At 38.6% G+C, this 21,848-nt stretch overlaps 1 protein-coding gene and 1 pseudogene across 1 annotated transcript; both read right to left on the reverse strand.

Annotated features, from left to right (window-relative positions):
• Positions 1–10,633: 10,633 nt before the first annotated feature.
• Positions 10,634–13,829, reverse strand: LOC133868408 (oxoglutarate-dependent flavonoid 7-O-demethylase 1-like). Its single transcript, XM_062305295.1, has 3 exons — positions 13,504–13,829; positions 11,160–11,732; positions 10,634–11,068 (listed from the first exon to the last, which is right to left on the reverse strand). Exons 1-3 carry the CDS (start codon positions 13,759–13,761, stop codon positions 10,817–10,819), a joined length of 1,083 nt encoding a protein of 360 aa, XP_062161279.1. The 5' UTR covers positions 13,762–13,829; the 3' UTR covers positions 10,634–10,816.
• Positions 13,830–19,239: 5,410 nt separating this feature from the next.
• On the reverse strand, positions 19,240–21,589 carry LOC133869214 (oxoglutarate-dependent flavonoid 7-O-demethylase 1-like; annotated as a pseudogene).
• Positions 21,590–21,848: the final 259 nt, after the last annotated feature.

Consider the following 21,848-nt stretch of genomic DNA (forward strand, 5'->3'; position numbering starts at 1 on the left):
TTAAAATTTTCAAAATACTCATCAGTTTTTAAAGGAGGAAAAAGAAAAAAATTGCAAGGATTAAGGTGTTAGTAAGAATTTAACAGAATTTGAAAAAATACCGATGCCTGAATTTTTGAAATTTTTTAGAAATATATATATATATATATATATATATATATATATATATATATATATATATATATATATATATATATTTTTTTTTTTTAAAAAAAACATAAGGATGTTTTGAGAATTTTGATAAGATTTAACGAAAAATTCTAACGGAGAGTTGAAATTGAAAAAAAAAAAAAATGAAAGATGAATATCCTAAATTGACACTTTTAAAAATTTTAGTACTTAATTGCAAAAGTGATGAAAAGTCATGAGGAGTACTTATAAGTCAAATTTTCCTAATAAAGTCTGAGTACTTAATTGCAAAAATAACGAAAGATCAAGAGTTATAAATAAAGTTTTTCCATATTTATTTGTACGTTCTTGTCGCATCCCATGCCTAAGAATGATGGTGCATGCTAACCAGTAATCATTTGGATTCCTGCCTGAAAACTTTTTCGTTACAAACCTATTTTGTTCGATAAATAAATCATAAAAAGTTGGAGTAACACTAAGAATTATATTTTTATTCGGTAGTTAGTTGAGACTGTCACGTTAGTATTGTAAGATAGTTGTGAGATAAAAATATAGTATATAATATTACTCTTTCAATAAGAGCTTTATAAGTAGTACTACATACAACACAAATATATATCTCGCAAAGTTGACATAGCAAGGTCTAGTAACCTTTGGATTAGCCGTTGATAAAAAAAATCTAATGACTATTGGATATTGCCTCATAAGTTTTGTGAGATATCTGTGTGGTATGTAGATGCTATATACCACCACATTTCATTGATGTAACCCTGCGAATTGGCTCTTAATTTTTTTTTTCTTTGAAACAATGACAGATTAACAACTTATTTTTCAGATATAATTTAATATGCTATTTGCCAGGAGTAGAATGTGTGTGTAAACACAATTTAGAGTTTGACCCTAAATTTAATCTCTAGAAAACAAATGAATAATATATATAAAGAAACCTTTAAAGTCCAGATGCTACTAACCAGATCCAATGTATAACTGATGCAGGAGGGTCCGAGTCTGATGACGCTGATTTGTCAGATTGCACAATAAAGGCGCTGAATTACTTGGAGCAGGCGGATCAGCGCAAAATTAGCAAGAAATCGTAATCTGACCTAATTGGGGCAATTTCCGAGTGCGCCGCAGTAATTTGGCCATAACTTTGGCTACGTGTATCCGTTTCGCGCATATGACCCCAATTCGGAAAGCTCTCTTCGGCGCGCACGTCGTGGCCACCTAGCTTCGCTCGGTGCGCCTCGTTTCGAGCCCCAAAATCCGCTGTTTTCCTTGTCAAAACCTTAATTTTAGATATTTTTTGCCATTTATGGTAACTTTTCGCTTATTGTTTTGGAGGTGATTCTGAGCCCGATTTGGACTAGATTTTCGACAGAATAATTATTTTATTATGTATTTCGTTTTATTAGGGTTTTCGGGATTTTGCTATTTTTGGCAAAAATTCTCCTAAACCTAATTTTCAGCTATTTAAGCCCGGCTTGTGGGTGTTTTTTCGACAGCTTATTATTACTGATCAATTATCAAATTTCAGAGTTTTCTCTCTGTTTTGGGTGAATTTTCGTGTTTCTTCCTTGCAAAGTACTTATTGGTTAGCCTACAGAATAATCACTATTCTGTTCCGGCGTCAATTGGTATCAGAGCTTCAGCACCTTCCTGAGACGTGGTCTTCATCAGTTCCGATGGCTGGTGGTCGTGGTCGTGGTGGTCGTCGTGGGCAGGTTCCGAATGAGGAAGCTCCGCACCGTGATCGTAGCGTTCAGGACGTGATGATTGAAGATTTGCAGAGGCAAGTTGCAGAATTAACCCAGCGCCTTGCGGTGCAGGAATTCGGCAATCGTGAGATGGAGAACTCCGATTCCGATTCCACCTTCGACAACCCGTATCACAATCCCGTTCCAAACCGGGACCACCGTGGTCGGGAACGTCATCATGGAGCCCTCGGTTTCAAGGTAGACCTGCCCGAGTTTTCTGGCACGTTACAAGCCGAAGGTTTCGTCGATTGGTTGAACGAGATAGAGCGGATTTTTGAGTATAAGGAAGTCCCTGATCGCGACAAGGTGAAACTGGTCGCCATCAAATTAAAGGGTCGAGCATCTGCGTGGTGGGAGCAGTTGAAGCGGTCAAGAGAGAGGCAGGGCAAAGCCAAGATCACCGATTGGGAGAAGATGAAGATCAAGATGAAGAGTAACTTCCTTCCGTTCGGCTACACTCAAACCCTGTTTCAGCGACTTCACTCGTTGAGGCAAGGTATGAGATCAGTGGATGATTACACCGAGGAGTTCTATCAGCTGATCGCGCGGAATGATTTATCGGAGACAGAAGAGCAGATGGTGGCGCGGTATTTGGGAGGATTGCGACAGCCCCTACAAGATGCCCTCAGCCTACACTCGCTGTGGACTGTTTCGGAGGCCTATCAGCGTGCACTTGTTGCAGAGAAGCAGCAGAACAAGCGGCCTGTGGTCAGAAGCGATCAAGGCAACCGCCCAGTTCGGCCCCAAGAATCCCGTCCTGTCCAGCCGCCAACACAGGGTAATCCTAACCCTAATATTAAATGTTATCGATGTGGGGAACAAGGGCATAGGGCAAGTGAATGCAGGAAACCTGCCAGCCAGAAGGGCAAAAACCTCCTGCTTGAGGAAGACATGGTAGATTACACGTATGAGGAGACTGGAGATCCAGTGTATGACGAAGATGGGGATGAAGAGGTGTTGTATGGAGACGGCCAAGAGACTCTCGTCATTCGTAAGAGTCTGCTGACTCCCAAGGGGGACACTGGAGATGATTGGTTGAGAACCAATATTTTCCATACCACTTGCACGGTGGCCGACAAGGTATGTAAGATGATCATTGATAGTGGCAGTTGCGAGAACGTAGTGTCTGATGAGGCTGTCCAGAAATTGCAATTGAAGACCGAACATCATCCTAAGCCATACAAGCTGTCGTGGCTCAGTAAAGGAAGTGAGGTAAAAGTAGATAGACGATGCCTAGTATCTTTTTCTGTAGGCAAGAAGTATTTTGACAATGCTTGGTGTGATGTAGTAGCTATGGATGCTTGTCATATACTATTAGGCAGGCCTTGGCAGTACGATCGCAATGTGGTGCATGATGGCAGGAAGAATACCTATTCCCTTAGCATCAAAGGGAAGAAGATTGTGTTAGCACCTCGTCGGGATGGAGCCAATCCTACCCAGGTAGCCGATAATACTAACCTGCTTTCTTTGTCCAGGTTCTTAGTCGAAGTTGAGCGTGAAGACAGAATTTATGCGTTACTGCCTTGTGGGAATAGTGCAGTGGACGAGGCTTCAGAATTACCACCAGAAGTGCAGCGGCTGCTATCAGAATTTTCTGACCTCATGCCAGAAGATTTTCCTCCCGGACTACCACCGATGCGAGACATCCAGCATCAGATTGACCTGATTCCTGGGTCGATTTTGCCGAATAGGCCAGCCTATCGCCTCAGTCCCAAGGAAGCGGAAGAGTTGCAACGGCAAGTGGTAGAGTTGCTGGAGCGGGGCTACATCCGTGAGAGTATGAGTCCATGTGCCGTTCCTGCCCTGTTGGTACCAAAGAAAGATGGTTCATGGCGCATGTGCGTTGATAGCAGAGCCATCAACCGGATCACCGTAAAATACCGGTTCCCAATTCCTCGCTTGGATGATATGTTGGATCAATTAGCCGGTTCTCGGGTCTTCTCCAAAATTGATCTTAAAAGCGGCTACCACCAGATTAGAATAAGGCCTGGGGATGAGTGGAAGACGGCGTTCAAGACGCAGCATGGATTGTACGAGTGGTTGGTGATGCCTTTTGGGTTGTCCAATGCACCCAGTACTTTTATGAGGTTCATGCATCAGGTTCTGCGGCCTTTTATGGGGAAGTTCGTCGTGGTGTACTTCGACGATATCCTCATCTATAGTCCCACTTGGACATCACATTTTGAGCACCTCCGTGCTGTTTTCAGTACGTTGAGAACAGAACGCCTCTTCGTTAATCGGAAGAAGTGTTCTTTCTTCACTACTTCGGTAACCTTTCTTGGTTTTGTTGTATCTACTGATGGTGTCCATGCAGATCAATCCAAGATAGATGCCGTTTTGGAGTGGCCCCAGCCAAAGACCCTACACGACGTGAGGAGTTTCCATGGGTTGGCGTCCTTTTACCGCCGATTCATCAGGAATTTCAGCACCCTGATTGCTCCCATCACAGAGTGCCTCAAGGGTCGTGAGTTCCAGTGGTCTGAGGAGGCAGAGATCAGTTTCCAACTGGTCAAGCAGAAGATGACCGAGGCACCAGTTTTGGCACTCCCTGACTTTGAGAAGGTGTTCGAATTAAACTGCGACGCATCTGGAGTTGGCATTGGAGGCGTCCTCAGTCAGGAGGGGCGTCCCATAGCTTTTTTCAGTGAGAAGCTATCAGGATCAAAGAAGAATTACTCCACCTACGACCTGGAGTTTTATGCCATCGTTCAGTCTCTGAAGCATTGGCGTCACTATCTAGTCCACAAGGAGTTTATCCTTATTACCGATCATGAGGCTCTGAAGTACATCAATGGTCAACACAAGCTGAGTAGGCGACACGCCAAGTGGGTGGCATACTTACAGGAATTTACCTTTGCACTAAGGCACCAAGCGGGAAGTCTGAACCGAGTCGCAGATGCCCTGAGTCGTCGTACGATGCTTCTCACCACCATGAGTACTAGAGTCGCAGGGTTTGAAGCTTTCACTGACATGTATGCAGCAGACCCTTCCTTTGGGAAGATCATTCAGGAGGTAACAGATGGTCATCGTTCTGATTTCATTTTGCATAATGGTTATTTGTTTCGTGGGTTACAATTGTGCATTCCAGATTGTTCACTGAGGCAACAGATTATTAGTGAACTTCATAATGAGGGCCACTTCGGGCGGGACAAGACGTTGGCTCTTATCTCTTCTGACTACTATTGGCCCAAGTTGACTAGTGACGTGGCTCACTTTGTGGAGCGTTGTTATGTGTGTCAGAAGTCCAAGGGTGTCCTCACCAATGCGGGCTTGTACACCCCATTACCAGTTCCTGACGCTCCGTGGCTCGATGTCAGCATGGACTTTGTGTTGGGCTTGCCCCGTACCCAACGGGCCTGCGATTCCATTTTGGTTGTGGTTGATAGGTTTTCCAAGATGGCCCATTTCGTAGCTTGCAGGAAGACCATGGATGCTGTTAGGATCGCCCATCTCTACTTTAGGGAGATTGTGCGTCTTCATGGTGTCCCTCGATCCATCACTTCAGATCGGGATACCAAATTTATTAGTAGTTTTTGGAGGAGCTTATGGGGAAAACTGGGGACAAAGTTGAACTTCAGTAGTGCCTACCACCCCCAGACAGATGGCCAGACAGAAGTGGTGAACCGGAGTTTGGGCAACCTCTTGCGGTGTTTGGCAGGGACTAAGCCAAAGCAGTGGGATTTGGCCCTACCTCAGGCAGAGTTTGCCTACAACAGGTCGAGGAGCAGGACCACAGGGATGAGCCCATTCGAGATTGTCTATGGTCAGAATCCATCCGGAGTATTGGACTTGGCTCCTGTTCCACGTGTCGGTCGCTTGAATCCTAAGGCAGATGAGCTGGCCGACCATCTTCGGGGCATCCATGAGCAGGTAAAACTGGCCATTCAGGAGAGCAATGACAAGTACAAGGCTCGAGCGGACCACCATCGTCGTCAGGTACTTTTTGATGTTGGTGATTTTGTTTGGGCAGTGTTAACTCGTGATCGGTTCCCTGTTGGCGAGTATAATAAGCTTAAGGAGCGGAAGATCGGGCCCTGTGAAATATTGCAGAAGATCAATGACAACGCCTACCGGTTGCGTCTCCCCAGTCATTTGAAGACCTCTGATGTCTTTAATGTGAAGCACTTAAGTCCTTATTTTGCGGATTCTGATGATATTGCTGTGAACTCGAGGACGAATTCTTTCCAACCCGGGGTGACTGATGCAGGAGGGTCCGAGTCTGATGACGCTGATTTGTCAGATTGCACAATAAAGGCGCTGAATTACTTGGAGCAGGCGGATCAGCGCAAAATTAGCAAGAAATCGTAATCTGACCTAATTGGGGCAATTTCCGAGTGCGCCGCAGTAATTTGGCCATAACTTTGGCTACGTGTATCCGTTTCGCGCATATGACCCCAATTCGGAAAGCTCTCTTCGGCGCGCACGTCGTGGCCACCTAGCTTCGCTCGGTGCGCCTCGTTTCGAGCCCCAAAATCCGCTGTTTTCCTTGTCAAAACCTTAATTTTAGATATTTTTTGCCATTTATGGTAACTTTTCGCTTATTGTTTTGGAGGTGATTCTGAGCCCGATTTGGACTAGATTTTCGACAGAATAATTATTTTATTATGTATTTCGTTTTATTAGGGTTTTCGGGATTTTGCTATTTTTGGCAAAAATTCTCCTAAACCTAATTTTCAGCTATTTAAGCTCGGCTTGTGGGTGTTTTTTCGACAGCTTATTATTACTGATCAATTATCAAATTTCAGAGTTTTCTCTCTGTTTTGGGTGAATTTTCGTGTTTCTTCCTTGCAAAGTACTTATTGGTTAGCCTACAGAATAATCACTATTCTGTTCCGGCGTCAATAACTCCATCCCAGAGTAATTAATCTAATATAATTAATTAATCTAAACTCAAGGGACACCTGCTAATTTTAAAAATTATTGTTGATAGGGGAGGCTTGATCTTCATGCACTGCACTTACATATTAACATAGCCTACTCCTACCGTTGGTTGAAAAATTAGCCTTCACGTTAACTTCTTTCCCTTCTAGAAGAGAAGTCTTGTCCCATCAGGTCAGAATTTTACATTTTCAAGCAAAATTATCAAAGTTTTCTTTGTCCGACGTCTTGGCTTGTTTTTTTCAGCTGACTTAAGAGCCAGTAGTCATGCTTTTATCAGTTTATCTGCTTTTCTATCACGTTTTTCACCATCTTTTACTAAAGAAATAGGTTTTTCTTGGTGCTGCGAGTAATTAGGAACTGTTCATCTTCACACTATTATTCATATTATCCATGGATAAACTTTTATTATCAAACTCCACTTCCATGCATGACTTGTTTACTTTTCTAGATGTTATTTATGCTTCATATATCGATCTTCATATTAATTTTCTTAGCATATAGCTAGGCATAATCAAATACCACAGATCTCATAACAATTTTTTTTTTCTTTAGAACTGGATCACATGCATAGCCCATAGCCCTTAACACTAGTCTTGAAACCAAAAAATATACACTTCCTTGATTTTGGGTCTAATTTCAGACAGTTTTTCACTTTGCCCGTGAACGAATTTGGGACAACCAAATATTTTTAAAACTTAATAATCAACCGATTTGCCTATCAATACTTTATTTGAAACCTTAAAATATATGAATCGTTTCAAATGAAGATTGATTTGTGATGAAACATGCATAATTAAATGCCTCAACCCAAGTTTTGTTGTTTGGGCAATCCTGATATTTAACCTCATGCATCTTGCCTTTTCTAACAATGTTTCATTCATCATTTCAGCAAATCCATTCTTTTGTGGAGTACTAGTCACTTTAACCATGAAGTGATAAGTAATGCCTTCTATTCAATGTCCCTATATTCCAATTCATTATCAAATTTAAAATACTTCACTTTTCTTCCTGTCTGATTTTCTATTTGTATTTTTCAATATATGCTTGAAGATGGTGACAACTTCTTACCTGGCCTTGTGCTTCATATAATAAACCCATATGCTTTTTGAAAAATCTTTAATAAAGCTGAGAAAATAATATGCACGTCTATTTGAAGATAATGCCATTAGTCCCCAAACATCTGAATGAATACAGTCGATCACCTTTGCTCATTGAGACTCTACCTTAAAACTAACTCTTCATTGCTGGCCATACACACAATATTTGCAGAAACCCAATTTGCATGATTTTACACATTTGAAAAATTTTTGCTTGTGAAGTTCAAACATATAACGACGCTCCCCTAAAAGGCCAAGCCCTATATATATATCTCATAAAACAAATATTTTTAATATCCGATTTTACCGAAGTGGATCTTGCAACTCCGGCCACTTATAACAGTGTTACCAAGTAACTTATACAAATTGTCAATTTTCTGACATTTCATTACCATCAAAGTACCTTTAGTTATTTTTATAACACCCCATCTCTAGCTGAATAACTATAGCTCAAAGAATCCAATTTTCCTAGAGATATCATTCTCTTCTCAAGGTTTGAAACATATCTAACGGTAGTATAGGTGTCATCGCAATCCTATCAAACATCTTGACTTTTATAGTACGTATGTATTCCAAATAGCCTTACAAATAGAATCATTATTTCCAATTAGAATGTATCAACATTATAGGATTTACACTACAAAAAAACTCTCATTTATTGACGGTTTTTAAAACTGTCTAGAAATTTTTTTTTACTGACGGGTTTTTGAAAACCGTCTATAAAATAATAAATTACAACGGGTTTCAATTAAACCGTTTGGAAAAATAGTTTGGAAATTTATATTTCCAGACGGTTGTCTGTAAATTTATAGACGGTTTAAAAAAAACCGTTTGAATTTTTTTTTTCCTTGTTTTTTTCTAGATGGTTTTAGGAAAAACTGTCTGGAAATTTAATGAAATCGTTTGAACTTCTTTTTTCTCCTCTTTTTATTTATTTTTTCTGTTTTCTTCTTTTTAAAAGAAAGGCCTAGATCGATCTCTCTCCCTTCATAAAAAAAATCTCTCTCTAGATCGATTTCTCTCCCTTCATAAAAAAATCTCTCTCTCTCTCTCTCTCTCTCTCTCTCTCTCTCTCGTCTCGACCTCATCTCTCCCTCTCCCTCTCGTTCTTCTTCTTCTATCTCTGGCCGGTGACTGAGACGGGCGACGAGAACGGGACGACGAGATCTGGACACGGAGTCGGTGACGTCGCTGAGGTCGGATTTGAAGCGAAAGGTCAGATATCCAGCAGGATCTGGCCGAAACCCACGCCCGGCCAGATCTCTGGCCGGATACAGAGCCAGATCTGGCCGGAATACGTGGATTTCTGGCTAGTTCTCTCTTCCTCTCTCTTTCTCTCCCCCCCTCCGGCTTCCTCGACACCACTCTTCCAAACCACCGGACGGATCTTTGATTTTTTTTTTTTTGGGTAAGTGAAATTCTTAGGTTTGATTTACATTTTGTGTTTGTTTTGGGTTTGTATTGTGATGATTTACATTTTTTCTCTGTTTTGGGTTTGGATTGTGATTCTTGGGTTTGATTTGTGAATGATTTTTTGAATCCCAGTGACCGGATTTACTGTTGATTTCCGATGGAACCTGAAGGAGACCGGCAGTGACATGTCGAACTCGGCCAAGAAGAACCGAAGAAGCTCGATTCTCTTATGGATTTCCGATAGAACTAGAGCTGATTTACGGTGGATATTTCAAGTATAAGGAAGAAGAACTGGCCGCTGGACAAAAAAAATAAGAATAATAATTATATTAAAAAAAATAATTATTATAATTATTAAAAAAAAAAAAATTTGGACAGTTTGGGCCAAACCATCTCGAATTGCAAACGGTTTGACCCAAATAGTCTGTAACCTAGTTTAGCGACCCATTATGCTGGACGGTTTGAAACTGTTCAGAAAAAACTGTTTGGACCGTTTTACAGACGGTTTTTCCCAATTTATGGACGGTTTCAAACAGTCCAGAATTCCTGATTTTTTTTGTAGTGTTAAATGTCTCAAACCTTTGCTTGTTAATTCGGACAGTGCATGATATCAGGATGCATAATCTGAAATCCAAAAATCTATAAGAAAGTATGTACATGAAGAAACTAAGAGAAGTTCTGTGCTCACCTCATTGTCATTATACTCGTTGGCAACACTAAATAAATATGTAGAATTGTTCTAATTCTTTTTATCTTTCAAATCTTGTTTCAATTGTACCACCTCACTTCAAAAACATAAATTAAAATAAATAAATCTAAGTACAATAATGATAAAATTCGTGAGAAAACGCTGATTCAAAGGGAGAAGACATTGGATTTTGAACACTAAAACGACACTTACCATGTTTTGTTATGTTATCACTAGCTATGCGATGTTGCCATTCTTCATTTTCTATGATTTTTTTTCTTTTTTTTTTGCCGGGTGCTCTTTTCTGTTAGCTGGCCACATGCTCCTGGCAGAGGAATATATAGCATACACGTTGCCATTCTCCTAAGAAATCAATGGTTATGGCTAAAGCTTTATTCAACCATCCACAATTACAGTTTCATTTTACTGATCAGATGAGATGTTCTCGACTGCATGAGATTTTTTTTTTATTATTTTATTATTATTATTATTATTATCTAAAGTGAGTGGGTTTAAAATAATATCCGTCCAAGGCATACCTAATACTGATAGTGATATGATATTGGCATGCCATATCAAACCACATTCAAGTTTAGCCTGTGAAGTCGATCTGGTGGTCGATTATATTTTTTACTGTCGAATCATAAGTTCTATGATCAGCAAAACAAACATTTTTGTCATGAATATGTGTTTGTTTAAATCTTGCATGCCTAAAATCAAACCAGATTGAGCACTGAAGCCACAGGCACTCTTTACACAATAGTTTTCATGACATTTATTTCCTTATGAAGAGTATTGTAGTCATTGAGTTTTTTTTTAAAATGGAAGGCTGGTTGGTCTTAAGAGCCTTTCTGTTACTCATCCTGGATCCTCAATGCATCAATGTACGCCTTCCCATCGAGTTTGCGTGTGGAATGTCTCTTGAAGTATTCTGCAACACCAATTCTTTGGAATAATGCTGGTGATTCTGGAGTAATAAAGCTTGGGGCTGGACCTAGATCTCCTTCCATTTTTGGGTTGTAAAATGTGGCCATAGAGAGCCTCTCCTTTACTGAATTTACAGTCGCACGATGCTCGATGCTACGGTATAATCCATTGGTCACAATCTGCCAAATTAACCATGCATGCATGAAAAAACAATGAGAATAAAGCATATAACAAAGCGGTTCGAGCTGGTTTCAAGTCCATGATATTTACCTCTAAAATGTCTCCAATGTTGACAACAAAAGCATTAGGGAGGGGTATGACAGGAATCCACATCCCATCTTTTTTTATTTGGAGGCCTTCCATTTCATTGAGTTGGAGGAGAATTGTTAGGCCGACAGCATCAGAGTGAGCGTTGAGGCCGATGACAAGCTCTGGTTGCGGACATGGAGGGTAGTAGTTCATTCTAATTGCCTGCCACCCATCTTCAAACTGATTCTTCATGTCATTATTTTCCATTCTTAGAGCTTTTGCCATAAGTTCAAGGATTTTTATTGCAAGGTTTTGAAGATCTGCTGAGTAGGCTTCTAAGTTATCTCTAAATGGGAGGGGAAGCTTAGGGAACAAGTGAGGCTTCCTCAAATGGGTTGGAAGCGTGATGAGAGAGAACATGTCTCCCCAATCAAGTTTTTGCTCATCGGACACAACAAAGGCCTGCCCAAACCCCTCCAAATCTCCTGGTAGTTGCCAATACTTCTTCTTCTCTTCCATCGGCAGCTTAAAAAATTCTTGAATGTCTAATTTCACGTTCTCCAACAATAAAGTGCTCACCCCATGATTTATTAACTGCAAAACATTTTCAATTTTTACTTGAAAGGAATTATAACAATAGTTTCATATGAGAGATTCGAGTAGAAAGTCATCTCTTATAATTAAAACAAAACTTTTCCATTCATTTAGGATGGGAATTGACTGAATTGTAGGCAACCAAGGTAGCTAAGAAGAAAGGCCCCAATGGGATCCATATGCCCGAAGTCTGGGGTTCACTTATTCGGATAGTTAGATCTTGACCCTCTCTCACTAACTCCAATTCGGTATGCAAATTACAATCAATTCTGATGTATTCATTCTAATGAGTGTTCTGAAAATTGCTTGAAGAAAAGACAAGACCAGAATATTAAAGAGCAGATCCACATATTGGAGTTGAACAAGTTGGTCACCAAACGAGGGTTTGTTGACTTTCAAATCGTTGACTTGCTTTATGAAGTTTGGGTAGACTATTTGGCCCATTCAAGTGGAAGCATATGTGAGAACTTCCGGTATGAAAGTCTAGAATAGTGATCAGATGAAAAAATGAAAACCAAAATCGATGATGTTAAAAGTACGAGAAATGTTATTTAATTAATTGTTATAAGATTTTTCTATAATTGGATTGATATAATAGTGATAATCAATTATTAATTTTTTTTTTCTTTTTGAGAAAAATACACTTTTCATATCGAAGTATACACCATTTTTCATTTTGGCGTCAAATGTTTGAAAGTGACTATTGAACCCCATAATGTATCTAACAGTGGAAAAAAAAAGACCCTACCTCAAATTTTTTTTCCAAATTGTCCTTCAAAAAAAAAAAAAGAGGATTCTTGACCACTTCCTATGGCTGGACTGAGGTGACTGAACCACCCCATTGATCTTTCATCACTTTTGTAAAAAAGGTATCAAAACTTTAAAAAGTGTCAATTTAGTGTATCTATCTTTTAATTTTTTTTTTGTTGAAATTTCGACTATTTGTTATAATTTTCTGTTAAATTCTATCAAAATTCTCAAAATACCCATGTGTTTATTTTTTCAAAAAAAAAATTATAAAAATTTTCAAAGATTCGGGCAGGGGTATTTTTGCAAATTCCGTTATATTCTGACCAACGCTTAAATCCTAGCAATTTTTTTTCTTTATTTCCTAAAAGGGAGGGGTATTTTGAAAATTTTGATAGGAATTAATTGAAAATTCTAACATAGGGTTGAAATTGAAAACAGTTGAAAGATGAATACCCTAAATTTACAATTTTTAAAGTTTGGGTACATTTTTGCTAAAGTGATAAAAGATCAAGAATTATAAGTAAAGTTCTTCCTATTTTTTCTTTTTAAAGAAAATTCATTTAGAACCCACCTACTAGGGGATGGAGAGAAATATGTGAGGACCATAGCACCTATAAAAGAGTAAAATCAATTTACACCCCAGTAGTTTATTATTTTTAAATTTTCTAATCATCCATGTGGTATTCTATTCTTTAAATCAATCATTTTTTTTTTTTTTTTTTAATTATTGATTTGCTTTAGTAAAACTATTGCAAAAATTAGTCATATGAGATGCAACGACCACAAATACTCATTCACCTTTTTCTAGTCACACACTGTCAGTATATCCAAGTATTTTCATATAAACGATTTTTCTTAAAGATTTGAACATAAAATAATTTAGGGAAAAAATAATTAGAGTGTGATTAGAAAGTCAGAAATCTCATTAAGTTTCAATAGAACTCTTTCAAAAAAATATAAAAATTAGAGGGAATTCATGTCTTATCCACTCAAGTATCCAAGATATATAGAACGTAGTCACCTGGAAGAAGCCCCATTCTTTGCTTGCATGGTGCATCTTCTCCAACTCAGAGTCCATAAATTTCGGGGAGAATAGTTTTTGCATGTCGATGACTGGGACTTGGGGTAAAGAAGCTGTGGAGTCGGACAGGTTGGGAGGTTCCTGATCGGGACGCACATACCTCGGTGGCACTATCGCCTTTGTCTCCTTCGCCAGCTCCTGAACACAAGGAACGGGGAGAGAGCTCCCTAAATCTAACCATGTTACTTCTGGTTCCATATATATATATATAGCTCCAACCAAGAAAACCCAGAAGGCACAATGCTTGAATTCTACCTATTATGAATACAGAACATCTTAATATATATATATATATAAAGAACCCTCTTTTTCAAAGAAAAAAAACAGTGGACTTAGTCTTGATGAGCGGGCAATTATTGTTCTTATCCATGTAAGTCTAAGGCATGGTGCATGCTAACCAATAATCATTGGATTCCTGTCCGAAAACGTTTTCATTAAAAATCCATTTTCTTCAAAAAAGTAAACCATAATTAAATAGTCTACAAAATGTCAATAAATCTTAAATAAACACAAATACTTCTTAATGCCAACTACAACTTATTTTCAAATATCCTTTGAGATGCTACTTGCCCGGAGAAAAATCTGGGTCCATACACAATTACAGTTTGACCCCAAATTTACAGTGACCTCAAGTTTGCTTTTTAGGGAGGAACTCTTCTTGTAAAATAAGAGAGGTCGTCAGAAGCCCGTGGTTCCATATATATATATATATATATATCTCCAACCAAGAAAACCCAGAAGGCACAATGCTTGAATTCTACCTATTATGAATACAGAACATCTTAATATATATATATATATATATATATATATATATATATATATATATATATATATAAAGAACCCTCTTTTTCAAAGAAAAAAAAAAGTGGACTTACTCTTGATGAGCGGGCAATTATTGTTCTTATCCATGTAAGTCTAAGGAATGGTATATATATGCTAACCACTAATCATTGGATTCCTGTCCGGAAACGTTTTCATTAAAAATCCATTTTCTTCAAAAAAGTAAACCATAATTAAATAGTCTACAAAATGTCAATAAATCTTAAATAAACACAAATACTTCTTAATGCCAACTACAACTTATTTTCAAATATCCTTTGAGATGCTACTTGCCCGGAGAAAAATCTGGGTCCATACACAATTACAGTTTGACCCCAAATTTACGGTGACCTCAAGTTTGCTTTTTAGGGAGGAACTCTTCTTGTAAAATAAGAGAGGTCGTCAGAAGCCCGTGGTTCGAGAGGAATGTGAGCACTCCAACACCCAAGTTAGTAAGAGTCTGTAGGATGTCGAAGAGAAATTGAATAGAAAGGGGTAGTATAGGAAAACAATGTGTGTACTTAGGGAGACCTTCTTTCCTTTTATAGACTCGTTGCCCCCGCCATCTCTCTCTACGATTTTAGGGCCTCCCAGACACCTGTATTTTGCTACTGACGTGGAGACCACCAGTGTGAGTGGGAAGTTGAGTGAGTTGGCCATTGGGGGGGGGGGGGGGGGGGTTGATTACAGAGTGTTGCACTCGAGAGTGTGTATTCTCGGGTTTGAGGCCCTTGGGCTAGACTGTCAGGTTTGGTTTTGGCTCTGTTGGTATGGGCATATTTTGAGGGCTTCCCTTGTTTGGGCAGCCGAACCCTAGAGGCCCGCTGGTAATATGGTCCTCCAGTAGCCCCCAAATTATGGGTGGGTACGGGGCGGATTTCATCCTTGTTGCCCCCAAACTTGCACCTTGCGGGTTCCAACATTCCTACCCGTGGCCTGACAAAATTGTGCTCAATCCACGGGTCTCGGGTAGGGGCGGGTATTCTGTAGAACCCACTCTTTCCCTAACCAGCTACTAGCTAGCTACAACACAAACACCACCACGACACCACCAACACAAACAAAAGTAAAAAAGATACAGAAAAAAATAACAAACAAGTAAAAAATTGGGAGCAGACCAGATATATTCGGAACTAGACAATCTTTGATTCAAAAAATTTGGACCATAGGACGTGCGTGAATCGCGTATGATCACATCTTAGGGCTAAAATCTTTGATTCACAAAATCAGATGGTACCTCACGAGAGCATCGACGTTCTTCGATTTTTTGATCTTCATCGGACGGAGCAGAACGGCCCAGAGATGGTTCATCTTCATTGTTGGAGATTTCGTGAGGTGGTACCTGATGCAAGAGAAATGTGAGTGAATCGTGTGATAACAGCTAAAATGCCTAAATGCACCTTATGGATGTGCATGATTTATCAAACCAAACACATCGTTTGGAATAGTGTGACTAACAGTTGTAAAACATTAGCTTCCCATTCAATCTTCATTTGCCATGTGGACCTCGAGATACTACCCACTGCCCAATCTTTCGCCACGTGCATTCTAGATGCTTCCATCCTTCCAACCTTCCACCATTCAATCTTCATCTGCCAAGGGCCTTCAACGCGTCATCTTTTCTTTTCCTTTCAGGTTTTAGCATCTTCTTTTCTCAAATCACAACCCTACCTGTACATATCTCATCCGCCGTCCTCCTACAGTCCTGCTCAAACATAACCTTCTGAAATACACATGACAGGGACTAACGAGTAACGAAGATGAAGAAAGAACTAAGAAGTGAGGCGTGAATCCGTGACTTGCGAGGGGCAAGGGGGGGTTAGGGTTTTTTATTTTTAGGTCTTTTAGGTTTATGTGGGGCGGGGCGGGTATCCGGGGTTTTAAAATTTGTATACCCACAACCTGCCCCGCCCCACACAGGTTTGCAAAATCTGGACCCATACTCACGATTTTCAACTTGAAAACCAGTTTTCACGGGGCGGGGCGGGTTTGGGCGGGTTTTGCCCACCCCTACCCCTAGTTCCCTTGGACAGTTAGCCTATCAACTGGTCCATGGGAACTTGGTTGAGTTATTTCTAGCGGTCGATGGATTGCTAAGGTGGGGCCCAAAAGATCCGCTAGCAATATGGTCCTCGAGTTCCAATGAATAATTCCCAAACTAATTATTCTCCAATTACCAGCTAGCATAGTATAAATCTCAATTTGAGGGATCACCTGCTAATTATAAAAATTATTGTTGATATGGTGGCTTGAATTTAGAAGAGGAGTTCATGAAGTTTCATGCACCCCACATATATATTAACATTAGAGAAATGCTATGCACACTCTTATTTCCACACTCTCAAGTGCACATTCCTTCATGTGGCACTAAAAATCACTATTGAATTCAAAATCTAATAGTGGTCCATCCAAAATTTAATGGTGATTTTTAGTGCCATGTTAGAGAGTGTATTTTGAAGTGTGGGAATGAGAGTGTGTATAACATGTCTTTTAACATTAGCCTACTCCTACTGTTGGTTGAAAAATTAGCCTTTCACGTTAAGTTCTTTCCTTTCTAAAAGAGGAGTGCATCACATTCTAAAAGTCTTGTCCCACCAAAATTTGACTCTTTCAAGCAAAATTTATGAAGTTTTCATTGTTGGTGGGGTTTGTTTGTTTGTTTGTTTTTGTTTTGTTTTTTTGTTTTTGTTTTTGTTTTTGTTTTTTTTTCCCGGGTGTGTGTGGCTGACTTAGGAGTATATATATGAGAAATTTTACACACACTTCCAAATGCACTCCCTATTGTGGTACTAAAAATCACCATTATATCGAAAATCCAATAATGACTCATTCAAAATCTAATGGTGATTTTTAGTGCTACATTAGGAAGTGTGCATTTGGGAGCGTGAGAATGAGAATGGGAGTTTGATGTGAGGTACATCTATAGGCGGATGCGATCACAAAGAAATTCATTAACCAAAGATGGAGTACAAAAAATAATGAAGCAAAACTGAAAGCTCTTATATATTCAAATCTCACTCTCACACAAGATATTCTTCACAAAGGAGAAAACAAAAGTGAAAAGAGCTATGTAATATGCAAAATCTGTGATGGAAGGGATGTGAGGGATTAATTGGCCATTCGAAAGATTGAGGCAAATACGATTAGAATTCGAGAACGAATTCTCTCACACCTGAGGAGGATGATGCATGTCAGTTTACGAGGAGACCATGTCTACTAAAACAACGTACCTTATCTTGTGATTCTGATATCGAATGAAGACAATTTTGATGGCGTTCAAAGTTTTATTCAAAGAATACAAAGTTATAATTCATGAAGAGTTTATGTATTAAACGCGAGAAATAATTTCTGGGTAAACTTTCTAGAATTCCTGGTGTTAACTAAACTCTAGGAATAATTATGCAAAAAATACTAGCATTAACTAAACACCACTAAGCTCCTAGGCTATGCCCATCTCTCTTCCAACCCCTCCCGAAAAAACCACATGTTCGCAACTAATTCTCTTTCTTATTCAAACCCCTTGACGTTAATGTGTAAAATCCTTTCAGCTCTACATTCCCATTTCACCACTTGGATAACCAAAAGCCGAAAAATTGAACCAACACACAAGGATTAGATGAGATCTGCAAATATTATAGTGCCCGAAGAGCTGGCCTCGTTTGTGCTTTGACTCAGTCATTTACGCTCACTTCCTCTCTCTCCTTGAGTATTTGACAATTGGTTTTTTCCCTTTTTTTTTTTTTGCAAACAGATTTCGTTTCGGTTTTATTAGTTTTAAAATTTTCGCTTTCGTTTAAATAAGAGTTTTGTTTGATTTTTGGGAAAATGAGGAAAAGAAAATGAGTAATCTTGACCATCGTTATAGGACAAGAGAGCTACGTGTTGCCACTGCGCCAAGGTGTTAGACAAGAGTGACTTAGAGCCATGGACACGACGGTCCAGGAAGAGACAAATAGTCGTGGCGCCGGCATCGTTAGCATTTTGTAGTTCAACAACACCTCTCGGATTTGCCAGGTGATGGCAATCTTTTGATTGAAGTCTTCCAGAAAGGTCGATTTCGGCATTGCCAAAGAAGCCACTTCTGTATTTTTTTCAGGAAAATATGAGAATCTCGTGAGTTTATTTCCTTGGGAAGGGTTTGAGGTTAGGCCATCAGAATGAAGCTAAAACCACGAGTGAACCCGATGAGATTTGTTTGGTTATATAATATTTTTGTTTGGTTTTTGAGAATGTAAATTTGAATGTTCTATCAATCTAGTTTTAATTTAATTTTCTTTAATTATGTTCATAATCTAGTGCCATTTTTTTAAAAAAAAAACCAAGATTTTTTTTTTCTTTTGTCGTTTATACACGGATTTATGGTATTCGAGAAAAGCCAAAAAGCTCAATGTTTTTTGTACTAACTATATTGTGCTGCATCAATTCGTATCAAAGCTATAGTACTATGCTGCATCATTATAGGTTGTAAACATGGTGGTAGAAATGTTTACTATACTGAAATGTATTATGTTATGCTACTAGGGGGAGAGGTTGAAAGAGGGCTTATCAAGAGTCTTTTGATATCATAAGTATTAAAAGGCCACCTTAATTTAGAATTTAAAGCCTTGGTTTGTGTCCAACAAAATATAACATCTACTCTTTTTTTCTTTTTCTCTAGAACAAATCGTTAAATTAAATTGGTCACAATTAGGGTAGCAGAATAGTCGTTATGTGCACATTCATATTCGTCTCAGTCTAATTTGCATGCAATAGTATGATAGTTTGATTAGACAATCCATTTATATACCTCATTTTAAAGTACTTAAATGGGACTTATTGACATTTTCTTTCATAATAATTCATATTAAATGGTACTTATTGACTTTTTTCATCTTCCTCATTTTGGATCCTCATGGCATCGATGTATGATTTGTCACGTAGTTCGCGTGAATAAAATCCCCTGAAGTATTCATCAACACCTATTCTTTTGAACAATGTTGGTCTCTTTATTGTAACAAGGCTCGGTGCCAATCCCATCTTCCCATCCAGCTTTGGGCTGTAAAATGCGGCTATAGAGAGTCTTTCCTTCTCGGAGTTAACCATTTCTCAATGCTCAAATGCTTCTGTATAAACCATTCTTTACCATCTGCTAAACCATATATACGTACAATAAATGCCATAGTTAGGGATAAGATATTATTCCATGTATATATTTTCTTTCCTTCTCATCATTTTCACTTCTAATTATATTTTCTTTCTTTCTGTCCAGCAGCCCAAGACGTGTGGGGTAGCAAAACATCCCCATTCTAGAAGTGTAGTGGTACAGGTTTCAATTTTAAGGGGAGATTTGAAGATTGTTTACAACGTTTCAGCAAGGAGAATATAGAGTTGTTGGCAGTGGTGGCATGTGGAATATGGTTTAGAAGGAATAAATACGTTTTTGAAGGAGTTTTTACCCATCCAGATGAAGTATATCCTGCAAAGGTCAAATTCATACGGGAATATAAGGAGTGTAAGCAGCTGGACTTGCTTGTGAACCACTCTGTAACAGAAACTGGTCCTCGTCGAGAACGTGTGATGTGGAGTCCTCCCCCGACTAGTTTTATAAAGATCAATTAGGACGCTGCCATAAATAAAACAAAGGGCTGTATTGATTTGGGAATAATAGCTAGGGATTGCATGAGGCTTTTTTTGGGGGCCCAAAGTCTCACTAAAATTTTGCTGGTGGATGCCAAGATTGCAAAAACCATAGTTGCACCGGAGGCCGTTCAGTTCGCGAAAGAGGTTGGATTTCTTTATGCCATTTTTGAAGCAGATGCAGCTCAGGTTATTTTGGAAATTAACTCAGATCCTCCTTATCTGTCTAGATCTGGTCACCTTCTGGAAAGTATTCATATTGAGAAGCAAAGTTTACGCACTTGTAATTTTACTTTTGCTTATAGAGAAGCCAACTTAGCAGCCCATTGTCTTGCTAAAGAGGCTGCTTGAACTATGATTGATTTGTGTTGGCTGGAGGATACTCCTACTAGTATCTCCAGTATTGTTTTTAGGGAAGTCGTACATCCCTAGATCCTTGCTTTTCTAAGGGTCAAGTGTTTTCAATTTTTCTATTTTGATTGAAGATTATGATAGTTTCTGTTGAAAAAAAAAAGAAAAAAAAAGATAGATGACAAAAGACATAGCACGTGAAAAGAAAATGATATTTCATGCATTTGCATATGCATATATATAAAAGTTGACAGTATCCACACTTTTACACATAATTCATGCAAAAAACCACTACAGAACAAAAATGAATCCGAAATATCTCAAGAATATTTTAGAAAATGTTATGCCACCTACCTCGAGGATATCTCCAATGTTGACAACAAAGGCATTAGGGAGGGGTTTAACAGGAATCCACATCCCATTTTTGCTTATCTAGAGACCCTCCATATCATTGACCTGTAGGAGGATTGTTAGGCCGATGACAAGCTCTGGTTGCGAATATGGAGGATAATAATTCATTCTTATGCTTTGCCGCCCTTCTTCGAACAACTCTTTCATATCCGTAGCTTCCATTTTGAGAGCTTTTCCCATGAGGTTGAGGATTTTCAAGGCAGGACTTTTTAATTCAACTAAGTAAGCTTCTAAGGTATCTCTGCATGCAAAATCAGCATCTAAAAATTTTGATCAAACAAAACCTAATTGTCGAAAGGCAACACAAACTTGATTGGATTTCTTGGACAACCTCTATCGTTTAGCAGTTGGATACATGTTTGAGATTTATTTGATTCTCTATCGTTTGGGCTACTTTATTTGATTCTCTAAGAATAATATCCTGTAAATTTTATTTTAGGTATGACTTTCTCTTTTGTGTTATATATTTACAATTAAAAATGTCTTTTTTTTGAATCAAAAAGCACAAGTAAAAGCATCCCGCAATAATAAAATAATATAAACCTTTAATTACAAGTTTAAAGGTTTATGGTTAAATTTGCATGGACAAATAAGAAGTTAGTTCTTTAAAATTGCTCATCCTCATACTTGAAATTAAATTTCTAGTTTATAAGGTCAGTGACTCATTAAATCTTTAAATTTGTCCTTGCCTGGCTTGGACGTCAAAACTTAGCCCCCTTGAATTTACAGCTATGATATTTCTTCTACTTCTCTCTCTCTCTTTGCTTTTTTTTTTTTTTTTCCCCCAAAACAAGAGGCTACTAGTGCCCCCATGAATTGACTCCATGCATCTCCATCAAGTTTAAGCTCTAAAGTTTGGTGGTCAATTTTTTACTCTAGAATGAATGATAAGTTCATTGGGCATTGGCAAAACAAATAATTTTATCATGAATATGTGTTTATTTAAATATGGCTTACATATAATCAAAACAGGATATTGAACATAGGATCCGCCACTAGCTAGCTAGCACTCATATTACAGAATAGCTTTCATCGTATTTATTTTTTTATATATAGAGTAGTACTACATATACTGTAGTCATTGA

This window comes from Alnus glutinosa, chromosome 5 (assembly GCF_958979055.1).
Source record: "Alnus glutinosa chromosome 5, dhAlnGlut1.1, whole genome shotgun sequence".
NCBI classification, from domain to species: Eukaryota; Viridiplantae; Streptophyta; class Magnoliopsida; order Fagales; family Betulaceae; genus Alnus; species Alnus glutinosa.

Excerpts from the sequence above, each read along its gene's own strand:
- LOC133868408 (XM_062305295.1), bottom strand. The coding sequence starts at position 13,761 with ATGGAACCAGAAGTAACATGGTTAGATTTAGGGAGCTCTCTCCCCGTT. Across the intron at positions 11,733-13,503 it reads AAGAATGGGGCTTCTTCCAG|TTAATAAATCATGGGGTGAG; the intron begins GTGACTACGTTC and ends AATGTTTTGCAG. Across the intron at positions 11,069-11,159 it reads ACATTGGAGACATTTTAGAG|ATTGTGACCAATGGATTATA; the intron begins GTAAATATCATG and ends TTAATTTGGCAG.